This window comes from Pimephales promelas, chromosome 14 (genome assembly GCF_988280905.1).
Source record: "Pimephales promelas chromosome 14, fPimPro1.hap1.1, whole genome shotgun sequence".
NCBI lineage: Eukaryota > Metazoa > Chordata > Actinopteri > Cypriniformes > Leuciscidae > Pimephales > Pimephales promelas.
The window spans coordinates 4,561,673-4,573,994 of NC_142782.1; the positions used below are offsets into that span (position 1 = coordinate 4,561,673).

Sequence of the window (12,322 nt, forward strand, 5' to 3'; positions counted from 1 at the left end):
GGGCTTAAGTTTATACAAAGGGTCATTTAGATCACTTTCAGATCAAGCTTATCACATCGATTCTTTAAAGATGCTGTTTTTTCTTTGCTCAGATTTTCACAGATTTCAGTGAAATCCGGAAAGAGATTGAGGATGAAACGGATCGCAATACCGAAAATAAGGTGCAGTGGAAGCATGGCACTCATCAGTGTCACTGCATGAAAAGTGGGGTTTTCGTCCCCGTAAACTGCCGGAAATCTCCCTAATTTTCGGCAGTTAACGACAATTTACAGACTGTGAACGTCGCGTTCGTCTGTGCCACATATTGACGGAAACGAACCATGACGTATACATGGAGCGCTCGCGGAGGTGTGAATGGCCCTAATTAGCATATGAATAGCAGCACTGCGCGCGCCTTGCCAGAGAATGGCTTGAAGTTCCTCACTCAGTATTGGTTGAAATTCACTACATTCAAACAAGAAAATCACTCGTGATTGGTTGGCAGATCTGTTACTATTGGTCAGCCGACATAAAATTATAATAATAATAATATATATATATATTCATATGATATGCTATTATGTTGTATATTCATGTCATTGTTATCCTATGGACTAAATTATTATTACCATCAAGGACATGAATTTATTGAGGAAAGGAACATTTGCCACATACTGTTTATTCAAAGAAATAGCTTTATTAGAACAAACACACAACTATGTACAAAGCATAGGAGAACATCTTCAAAGCACAGAAAACATGTCCTCCACCCTCTGGAAACATGGGACAACATACATACAGCACTACAGTTATACAAATAAATCAATAATATATTGCATCTTTATTCAAAAAAAAATTACCCTGAATGGCATCAGAATTGGGCAACAGATATATCAAACACAGAAGGCAGAATTATGAACGAATAATAAGGATGTAATTTAAAGGGATTGTTCACTTTGAAATTAATTTTTGATATGTTTTAGCTTACCTCAAGGGCATCCAAGATGCAGGGGTCTTTGTTTCCACAGTATTTTCAATTTTGATATTTTTAGGTCAAACCGTTGTTGTCTGTCAGTCATATAATGCAGGTCTATGGTCACCACCTCAAAGAGCATGCACAAAGAAGACCAAATTAAACATGATTTAATGACTCATAAATTAAGTACACATTGATGGACTAAGACACGAAATGAGCGTTTTGTGAGAGAAAACAAACAGTATTTATATTGTTATTGTATAAATGTGTATATATATATATATATTTAGATATACACAAAAATGCAATATATCTTAATATGTTTAGATCTTCACAGTAAAACTTCTGAAATCTGTGTAAACAATGAGTGACGTACCAGTGCAAGATCGCTTCTGGCACTTTCCGCCGCATGCGCAGATCATATATATATATATACACACAAACACACACACTGTTCATTTTCTCACACAAACCGCTCGTCTCGTATCTTAAGCCATCAAGGTGTACTTACAGTTATGATTCATTAAATCATGTTTAATTTGTACTTCTCTGTGCATGCTCTTTTAAGAGATCCCCATAGACTTCCATTATATGACTGATGCCCTTGATGTAAGCCAAAACATTTCAAAAAAATAATTTCAAGTAAACTATCCCTTTAAAACTCTTAATTCAAGTCCTGTAGGCTTGGCTCATCAGGGCGAAGTGAATCCAAGTCTTTGCGACGCGTGCTTGAGGTTCACCTTGATGTACATACACCTCAGTGGCTGTGGAACCGAATTTCATGACCCCTTCTGCAAAGTTGAAAAAGACAATGATTTAGATGTATGCAAAGGCAATCTGCCCCAAGTCCCCACATTTGTAAGCAAAAATATGTTTCTTCTGCATCCACTACCTGGTTTCCTTCAGGCGATGGCGGATGTCGACCAGTAGTTTCAGGACCTTTTTCTGGAACACTGAAGTAAACAAACACATTTGGTGATGTTTACAATACTCTAATTAGAATAACAAAGTTTGCTAGCTCACAAGGGAGAAGGTGTCTATTAAAAGTGTCTTCTCCACTGCCAAAAGATCAATACTTACCACCAGGTTTCAGTCACTGCATCTCCCAGTCTCAGTCACTGCATCTATACCACAAACAAATGTGTTATAAAGTTATTATCAAATGATGAAACTGAACAGATTTATAAGATATTTAATAACTTGGTCAAACATTTATAACTGAATATAACATGCCATGTTCCAGTTCTCTTTGGCGTTTTCACCACTGTCTCACGCTCAAAGTCATCTATAAACACAAACGTTAATACAAATTAGTTTAGTTTTACTTTTTATTTGACTGGGGCCTGTTCAAAAGAAAAGAGGATAAGATCACAACACGTAACGTTAACGTTACCTTGTTTAGGTGTTTTTTCTCCTATCAGCGAAGGACACCGCACTCCTTACAGTCCCTGAGAGACAAAACAAATCACAAACACCTGAAGATTTCACTCCATCATACAAAGCGATGCAATTTTACAAACAAGGATAGCCTACACTAGAGCATACAAGCACATTACGCGCTTTATGTTTCATGACCCTGGCACTTATTATTTTTTCATAATTTCTGACGATATTCACAGTAAACGCATTGGGAAAAGCCAATTGAACACTCAGTACGAGTTAGTACAGTACAGTTACTACTGTACTGTAGTACTAACGTACAGTTTAGTGTCCCAAATTGTTCAAATTGAAACGAAACTAAAAAAGAATTAAGAGCAGCAAGCTAACGCAAAACAAAAAACTGTTCCGTTAGGTTAACACCCTTGGACATTCGCGGCAGTAATCACAGCAGATTTGTGAAGTTTAAGACAACAACGCTAAACTACCAAACACTATAAGTACACATGGACATAGAATTCACTAAGTTGGACGAACTTACCTTCAATTTAGAGGAAAAGATGGGTTCCCCAGCGATCATGACGGCGAAGCAGGCTGAATATCTGTGCCGTTATTTCTGCTTGAATAACACGCCACATGCCTGGCACGTTGCCTCAGCCAATCAGAGTGGCTGACGTTACAGGTTGGATTATGATGATATGCTGCCTCAGCCAATCAGAGTTACGTTCACTGGTTTTTGACTCAGGTTGAAAGGCTGTCGTCGGCTGTCTTGACTTTTCTGCTGCTGTTCATTTTAAATTAGGAATAAGGTGGATATACCCAAATAGGCTACCATGAAATGTAAAAATACATATATGCATAAATAAATAACTTTATTATGCTACTTAAAATAAATAAACCAGTAAAAAAATTTGTAAAAAACAAAAACAAAAAACATCTGTTTATAACTGTGAATTAACATCCAAAGATGTTATCATATATTTTGAAAACTACTTCTGTAAATGTTATGATGAATCTTGTAATTGTATTAGGAAAATTTCATATTCATAAGAGTAAAATGAATAATTCTAAACCTTGTTTGAAGTTTTTTTTTTTTTTGGGTCTGATTTTCAGTTTTCAGTATATTGAGTCTCTCAAATGTATCTATAAAAATGTAGTGATACAATTGTATTTGCTAAAGAATATTGAAGCTAATTGAAAAGTGAATTTATGTGTATGCTATTTTCTTTCTTTAAATAGTACAAATTACTGGTTTCTAACTTTCTCTTAAATCATAATATTATACACAAAGATAGATCCTTTCCTGTTTTTATTTTATTTGTTCAATTCTGTCCTATTTTTATTTGTTTCTTATTTATTGTGAAATTATTATTTGTTGATTGTTATCTTTTTGGATGTCATGTTGCAATGTTAAAAAAAACACACGCACAAAAAAAAAAAAAAAAAAACACGGTAATTAGGTTATACTGAGCCTGATCTATTTCTACCAGAGATTGTCTTAGAATGAAGTTCCTTTCAGAAAAATGTTACCTGGCTGGGGTGAAACTCCCCTACCCTTATTTGCATGTGTATAGCTCACAGCATTTTCATTTACATGTCAAAGCCTCCTCTAGATTTAGGAGAAGGGGGGACAATGGGGGGACAACTGCCAAGCAAGGCCCACGTCAATTTCCGGCAATTCACGGCAGTTTTGAGTGTTACCTGTAAATTGCCGTGTGCAGTCGTAAACCTGAACTTCCACGACAATCTACAGTGCCGCTTACTGACGAAAATCCCACTTTTCATGCAGTGTGTTTCATTCAGTTTGACTTGCACACACACTTGTCGTAACATTTGAAGGCCTGGATTTTAATGATCTCATTTAGTTGTCCTCTTTTTCCTTCTTAGGGCATCAGTCCAGAGCCCATTTACCTGAAGATCTATTCCCCAAACGTGCTCAGTCTGACGTTGGTCGACTTGCCTGGGATCACTAAGGTAACAACAATGACTGTGCATGTTATTTTGCCATGTAATGTAATGCAAACAAGCTCATTTGCTTTAGGATAAAAATAGAAGTATCATATTCTATTTTATCTCTTAAAATTTTAAACATGTTATTTTAGTACAATAAATTGTTTAAGAAATAAACTATATTAGCCCACGATACTACAATTCTTACAGTAATATCAATACAGAAAAAAAAAACAATAATTATTGAATTGCATAAAGTTGTAAGTAAGTAGGTTAAGTAAGTAGGTAAGTAAAGTTTATTTATAGAGTGCTTTTCACAAATAAAATCACAAAGTGCTTTACAAAGTGTAACCACAATAATGATTCAGTATACAATCAATAAAAAATTACATAAATTAAAATAGCCCCAAATGACCCAGTCAACTAAAAGCTTGTTTAAATAATAATGTCTTAAGATGCCTTTTAATTAAAGGAATCGACAGAGTCGGCCACATGGAGGGACAAAGGCAAGGCGTTTCATTAATATTATTTTCACAAGGATACAGATGCTGTGCACATTATGTCAGTAGGTGATTAAAAAACATGGATGAATGACAAAATAAAAAGTATGATACCCTCGATAGTACTAAAAAGAGTTATCAAAAGCGCAGTATACTGCGAAAGAGAATTTAATTCGGTACTTGACCGATGTCAGACTGCCTGTGGTTTTCTATGCGGGCGAGTACTGTTTTTTTTTTTCAGTTTTTTTTTCTAGGATTTAAATGTGCGTCTTGGCATTAATGTCTGTGAGTATTTGGGACCTTGTCAGTATTGTTTGTTTGTTTGTTTATTTACTTTATTTATACCCGTAGGTAAATTTGTTTTACAGTGCAATGAGATACTGTGGCATCCAGTACAAAAAAAAAAAAAACACAGGACACTACTGGTACACTACACATAAAAAAAAAAAAAAATACTCTTATTGAAGTGCTCTCATAAAAGAAGTGCTCTCAAGAGCATTTCATCTCTTTAAATATCATAAAATATTAAGACTCCTAGTACGTATTATCTGAAAAACACCTCTGCAATTTGTTAAGCATATCAATCGCATTAGGTACGAAGCTGCTTTTATATCTTTTCGTTCTGCACCTAGGGACTTTATACCTCCTCGCAGACGGTAGTAACTGAAACTCATTTCGCAGAGGGTGAGAGTCATCTTTTGAAATTGAGGTCCTAAAATGACAGAAACCTAATATACCTGCTCCTGTCAGTGTCTTTAATCAAACAACAACAGGAAAACCTCAACTTAAATATGTATGTTGGTATTTATTTGTCCTATTGTCTTTAGTTTTTTTGTGCTTATTTTTTGCCTATAATATTTTGGTCATATTACCCACCCTAAGTGATCATGTTATTAAAGGGTTAGTTCACCCAAAAATGAAAATTCTGTCAGTATTTACTCACCCTCATGTTGTTCCAAACCTCTATGTGTTTATTTGTTTTGCTGAACACAAAGGAAGATATTTGGAAGAATGTTTTAATCAAACAGATCTCATTCCCCATTGACCACCATAGTAGGAAAAAATGCAATACAAGTCAATGGGGAATGAGATCTGTTTGATTAAAACATTCTTCCAAATATCTTCCTTTGTGTTCAGCAAAACAAATAAACACATAGAGGATTGGAACAACTTGAGGGTGAGTAAATACTGACAGAATTTTCATTTTTGGGTGAACTAACCATTTAAAGCTAAATAGTACACCGTTAGACTAGCCCAACTAGCTATATAATACGTAATAACACCTTAGTAAGGCTGACAGAAAACAGCGCGTAAGTTCCAGTCTTCTTGTGCTTGATATTTAAACTGACAGGCTCTTAATGTTTGCGCTCGTGAAAAAACAAACATCCCCGCCCCCACACTCACATCTACACACACGTTAAATACACAGTAATGATTATCGGCCTGTTCACATCGGCCCTATTTTGACATCGGAACGATGCCGATATGTACAAAAATTGACCATATCGGCCGATATTATATCGGTGCCCGATATATCGTGCACCACTATGAATCAGCAATACTGTATAAATAATATAAGCTACTTAAGCCTGTGAGCAAATATAATAGGATTGGCTGATATCTAGAGATCTAATCCCTAAATCAAAGTTTCACGATAGGGAAATATTCTGCTCAGTCTCCACAGATAAAAGCACAGGTTTTCATAAGTGTAGGGAGTGTTAATTGATTTGTATAAGGACTTTACAACTGATAATAGTTGTATAACTTACCATTGTGACTTTGTTGCTGATACACAACCCTAATTTAAGTAATTGTACAGTAAAATTGTGGCAAACACCATTGCTCTCCATCTAGTACTTCACTCTCCAGTCCAGTAGGTGGCAGAAATGCAGCATCTAGTGGTGGTTGGAAAACCAATGGAAAAGGTGCATTTCTGTATTAGATGCGACCACATTTGGGACATTTTGATGAAAAAAAAAATACATTGTGATGTATGAAGCACAACTCAGAAATCACTTTCAAACCAAAACCTTGAACCAATTGCAAAATCTTGTTTGGGGAAATCACTCGCCCTCACTCTTTTATTATTTATTTATTTTTTTATGTTCATTAATCTTGAGGATGTGAGTCCTGTACAAATTGAGATATGCTAAGTAAGTTGTAATGATGCGAAAGACATCAATATGTGTCTATACTGTATTTTGTGTATAGTTGGTAAAAAGTTAATAAATATATTGAAAAAAAAGAATTCCCAATCTAATGGATTCCTATTGAAATATCTGGATTTCCCAGTAAAATTGTAAATATGTCTGCGATTTTAAAGATAAAATAGCTGAAATCCATTCATTCATTCAATGATATGATCTTTTTTTTTGTGTAGGTCCCGGTTGGGGACCAGCCTGAAGATATCGAGACTCAAGTCCAACAGATGATTTTGTCCTACATCTCCAACCCCAACTCTCTCATCCTGTGTGTATCTCCCGCCAACTCTGACCTCGCCACATCTGATGCCCTTAAACTGGCACGAGACGTGGACCCAGATGGTGAGCGACATGCAGAGAAGTCCAGATGTCATTATTGCTCCATTGAATGGCATTGTGGGAAGGGAATGTACTCATCGTCTGTTGCGCTCAGGTCACAGGACGCTGCTTGTCGTGAGTAAGCTGGATTTGATGGACGCTGGGACAGATGCTCTGGAGGTGCTGCTGGGCCGCGTCATACCAGTCAGACTGGGCATTATTGGTGTGGTTAACAGGTCAGTGGCTTTAAACATTTGTTGAATCATTTTTTTATTTTCCCCAAGGCAAATATGAATCAACCAAATGACTCGGAAAAAGATTTGTTCATTTTGATGAACGAGTTTGAACAGGAGAGTCATGGGTTCAGTAGGTTAAGGTTATGATTAGAGATGGGTTCAGGGTTAGTACTTAGTTATTACCCAGTTATTGTAATTACTATAATACAGTAAATACATCATATCTACATGGGGAACAGGACTGTAAAATAAAGTGCTACCAACATTTCTTATTTTTATCAGTAATGAAAACAGGTGTGCTGCTTAATATTTTTATGAAAACCGTGATACATTTGATTTTTTTTTTCCAGGATTCTTTGATGAATAGAAAAATCAAAGTTACAGTAATCAAATGCAACTTTGACAGTAATAAAAATGTTACTGTAACACTTTACTTGAAGGGGTGTGCATAAGACTGACATGACACCTTCATAACCATGACATGACATATGTCTTGAATATGAAGTTAATGACAACTGTGTCTTTTGCTCAATAATAAGATTTTGAATGCAAATATGACATTGTTTAATGTCTTTGTTATGACAACTTGACATAAAATGAAGTTAAACTTTCAAGTGGTTGGCTTTGACTTTGGCTGTCATGAGGCATTATAACTGTCATGAATATTTTTCTTGACCTCAACTACAGTGGTACTGATTGAATTTGCCAATGTCAAAACCAACAACCTGACAGCTTTATTGGTTAACATTACATTAAGTGGCTTAATCTGCTATGTGATGTTTATGACAGGTTGTGTTGTCTTTGTAATGTCCAGTTGTCATGACAAAGACACTGACAGGTAATGATGTAACAAAGACATCTCAAACAATGTCATATTTGCATTAAAAATGTCATAACTGAGCGAATGACACTTAATGACAGTTGTCACAAACATGCATAAAACTTCCTTCATATTCATAACATAAATCATGTCATAATTATGAAGGTGTCATGTCAGTCTTATGCACACCCCTTCAAGTGTTACTAATGTTACTTTACTGTCACTTCTGATCAATTTAATGTGTCCTTGCTGAATAAAAGTATTCATCAAAAACTTACTGACCCCAATCTTGAAAATAATTGGAAAATCTACATTTTTTCAAATGTCAACTCAGTGGCTTCTAATCAGAGCCCTGTAGCTCTTTTAGCAACACAAGTGATCATTTCACCTTGAAACTGCTCCAGTTTGGACCTGCAGTGATGTATTTCACACATTTAGCAAAAATGCGTTCTGTTTTTTCTCATCATTACAGCACATTTACATATGAAGTCCTAAAGGCACAGCAGCAAACACAGCCTGTTTAAGCGTGAGCGTTAAAGAATGACCATGTGAAATAACTTCACAACATGCACAGGAAATCCTGAATGACATTAGTAGGGCTTCAGGGAAAGACTAAAGTGTAGCACACGGCCCTTTCGACTTCTTTAACTGCGGTAGAAACTTAATCAACCGTGTGAAAAGCAGTGCGACATTTTAACAGTGTAATTTTCTTACATTTCGAGTTCCTCTATCACACCCCTAAGGAGCAGTGACTGTAATATTCCCTGCGCTGTTATCCTCTCCTGCCCTGCCTTTTTAAGCACAAGCACCCAAGGGTACCACGTCTACCCGCTATCATCTAGCAGAGCCGTGCCGGAGATAAATCACTGGTTTATTCAGCTTGGGCTGTAGCATGTGCTTTACGAATACAGGGAGACAGTTTAGTTGGGGGAGAAGAACTGCAGTGACACTTTTCATTTCTCGACTCTCGTTAACTTAATCAGAAACAGCTGCGGGCCAACATCTCTGCAATATTAACCAACACTCGCTTTGAGGATTCAAACAACGAGCAGTCAAACAGGAAAGCACTTGAAGATTTCCTGGGAGAGCATTTATGGAGAGCGAGCTCTGGCAACAAATAAAAGATGTGTTCAGTGCAATGTACATTACTTTTATCAGTAGACCTCAATACTTAATGTCAGGGATTTAAACCAATCCTTAATCTTTAAAGGGATAGTTCACTTTCAAATTAATTTTTGGTATGTTTTAGCTTACCTCAAGGGCATCCAAGATGTGGGTGTCTTTGTTTCCGCTGTAGTTTCAATTTTGATATTTTTAGGTCAAACCGTTCTTGTCTGTCAGTCATATAATGCAGGTCTATGGTCACCACCTAAAAAAAAATTAAACATGATTTAATGACTCGTAAATGTAAGTACACATTGATGGCCTAAGACACGAAACGAGCGGTTTGTGTGAGAACGCGAACAGTATTTATATCGTTTTTACCTCTTGTAACCACAGCCACGTCCAAATGTGATCTCTAGCGCTGTGGTTACAAGAGGTAAAAAAGATATAAATACTGTTCGTTTTCACACACAAACCGCTCGTTTCGTGTTTTCGACCATCAATGTGTACTTACATTCACGAGTAATTACATCATGTTTAATTTTTTTTAGGTAATTCACCTCTTTGAGGTGGTGACCATAGACCTGCATTATATGACTGACAGACAAGAACGGTTTGACCTAAAAAATCAAACCAAAATTGAAACTACTGTGGAAACAAAGACACCTATATCTTGGATGCCCTTGAGGTAAGCTAAAACATACCAAAAATTAATCTCAAAGTGAACTATCCCTTTAATATTGCATGTCATTTGGCCTACAGACGTGAATGATTCTTCAAATCATGTGTTTTGGATGATAAAACAAAACAGGCAGAACTGAAGGAAGCAGCCGACCCATAACAAAATACCATAAAGTCTTGAACCAGTAACCAAATACTCCAAACCTGCCCTAGTAATCACATCAAAATTCGCTAGCAACCATCTTCAGTGCCACAGAAGTGTGGCAAATCATGTTTACTTTTGCCCATGAAAGCACTATTTGCATTTACTTCAGAATCTTGTGCACAGTACAACCAAAGTTACAGCTTCGTCTTTTCCAGTAGTGGGCAGTGTACTAACAATTATCAGCTCGCCTCTATCCTGTAAAAAGGCCCTGCAGATTGTTTTAGAAATTCACTTTGACCAAATGGAAAGAACTATACACTTTCATTTGTCTAAGAACAATACATGCCTAATGATGCCAACGATCTCTATATTTAAAGTCAATATGAAATCCATAGTAACTCTGTAAATAGTAGATTTACTTTCCAAGTGAGCCTTCAAAATGTGATTTGGCTTGCTCTTTCTCTAAAATTACCTCTTTTTTGACTTCTCCAACCACTCAAACCTTTGGGATCAGTAAGTTTTTTTTTGTTGTTGTTGTTGTTTTAAAAGAAATGAATACATTTATTAAGTTAAATTGATCAACAAAGTGAAAGTAAAGACACGTATAATGTTACAAATTTTTTCCATTTCAAAGAAATGCTGTTCTGAACTTTCATCAAAGTATCCTGAAAAAAGTGTCTCAGTTTTCACAAAAATATTACAAAACATTGATATTAATATTTCTTGAGCACCAAATCATCATATTAGAATGAATATCAGGAATAATTTTTTACCTAATTTTCAATCAAATCAAATAAAGGTGTGAATTTCCACTTGCCTACAATTTGATTTGATTAAGATTCAGAGGGTAACATTTGGATTATAAAACGTTTCTTGATACACCACGATGCATCTTTTTCTCCAATTCTTTTATTAATAATAATTACTATATTACTAATCACAATGTAGTTATTTGATCTTTGTTATTAAAAATAAGAATGCAAAGATGCAAATAACAACCAGTAGAACAAATACAGTATACGAAACGTATAAAAAAACAGTGCTTTTTTCAGTTTACATCCGTTTAACATTTAAACTTTAACATTTAAACATATTTTTCACCTTTAGTTAGTGTGTAATGTAGCTGTTTGAGCATAAAAAAGATCTGCAAGGTTACAAAGCGCTAAGTCCACTCCAAAGAGAGATATTTTATTGATCAGAATCCACTTTTCAAGATCTACAACGAATGACTTGTTTTGACTGCAATGCGATTTTTACAGATCTTGCGAAATCACAATGTTTCTCATTTAAATAATCCCCGCCCACGGAAAAGGCAAAAGAGCGGTCGAGGCCTGTTTGAGCTGTGCTATCGCTGTCAAAGAGACGCTGTTTTTTCCACAACATTCCATTTGTTTGACCTTCAAGGGGTTAAAACTTAATTCCTGAACATCAAAACCCCAACGTTTATCTGTCCGCTGCACATTTTATGGAGAACAGCTTGTTTTCTGTTAGCTCTCGCTTTTGTGAGTCTGTTCTCCAATGTTAAACATGGTTTTGTGATCGATTACTGCTTGTAATTACCTCAGTTTTCCGACAAATATCACGATTAAATGGTGGATAATAACATAATTTCTATAATGTATAAGGAATTTACAAAAGTCACACCACTCTGACGTGTCCAGGGAAATCCGTGCTTGCAAAGTCCTCTGGTTCGTTAACATTGTCAGGGTCTGAATCAGGCTTGAATTGGTTTGAAGTTGATGCCATCCGCAATATTTACACTAGAGAAGATCTCGCAGTTATGAAGGGACACGCGCAAAGCGCTGCCAATCACAACACACTGGGCCAGTTAACCAATCACAGCACGTTTTGTATTTCGGAAGGAGGGGCTTCATCAAAATATTATGCTTTAAAAGTACAAGGGAATTCTGTTTTATGTTTAATATTTAATACTTGTACTAACCTAGTCGAGTACGTTTATTGACTCCACCCCTTTTTGACGCGTCACTACGATGCGTGACTCCACCCCTTTTTGACACGTCACTACGAGTGCAGG

The 12,322-nt window shown here is 36.0% G+C and overlaps 1 protein-coding gene and 1 long non-coding RNA gene across 3 annotated transcripts in view; one reads left to right on the forward strand and one right to left on the reverse strand.

The window, feature by feature from the left end:
• The window catches only part of LOC120481253 (dynamin-1-like protein), a 37,176-nt gene that overhangs the window by 4,758 nt on the left and 20,096 nt on the right, over nt 1–12,322 (forward strand). For both annotated transcript variants that reach the window (XM_089119295.1, XM_089119296.1), the window contains 4 exons: nt 93–161; nt 4,220–4,306; nt 7,163–7,325; nt 7,417–7,537. In XM_089119295.1, coding sequence (XP_088975421.1) covers nt 93–161; nt 4,220–4,306; nt 7,163–7,325; nt 7,417–7,537 — 440 coding nt within the window. The remainder of the gene's footprint in view (nt 1–92; nt 162–4,219; nt 4,307–7,162; nt 7,326–7,416; nt 7,538–12,322) is intronic.
• LOC148973626 (uncharacterized) lies at nt 655–2,888 on the reverse strand. The gene is made up of 6 exons (XR_016146443.1): nt 2,874–2,888; nt 2,349–2,403; nt 2,189–2,240; nt 2,036–2,079; nt 1,848–1,908; nt 655–1,746 (listed from the first exon to the last, which is right to left on the reverse strand). It is a non-coding gene; the product is annotated as an uncharacterized LOC148973626 (long non-coding RNA).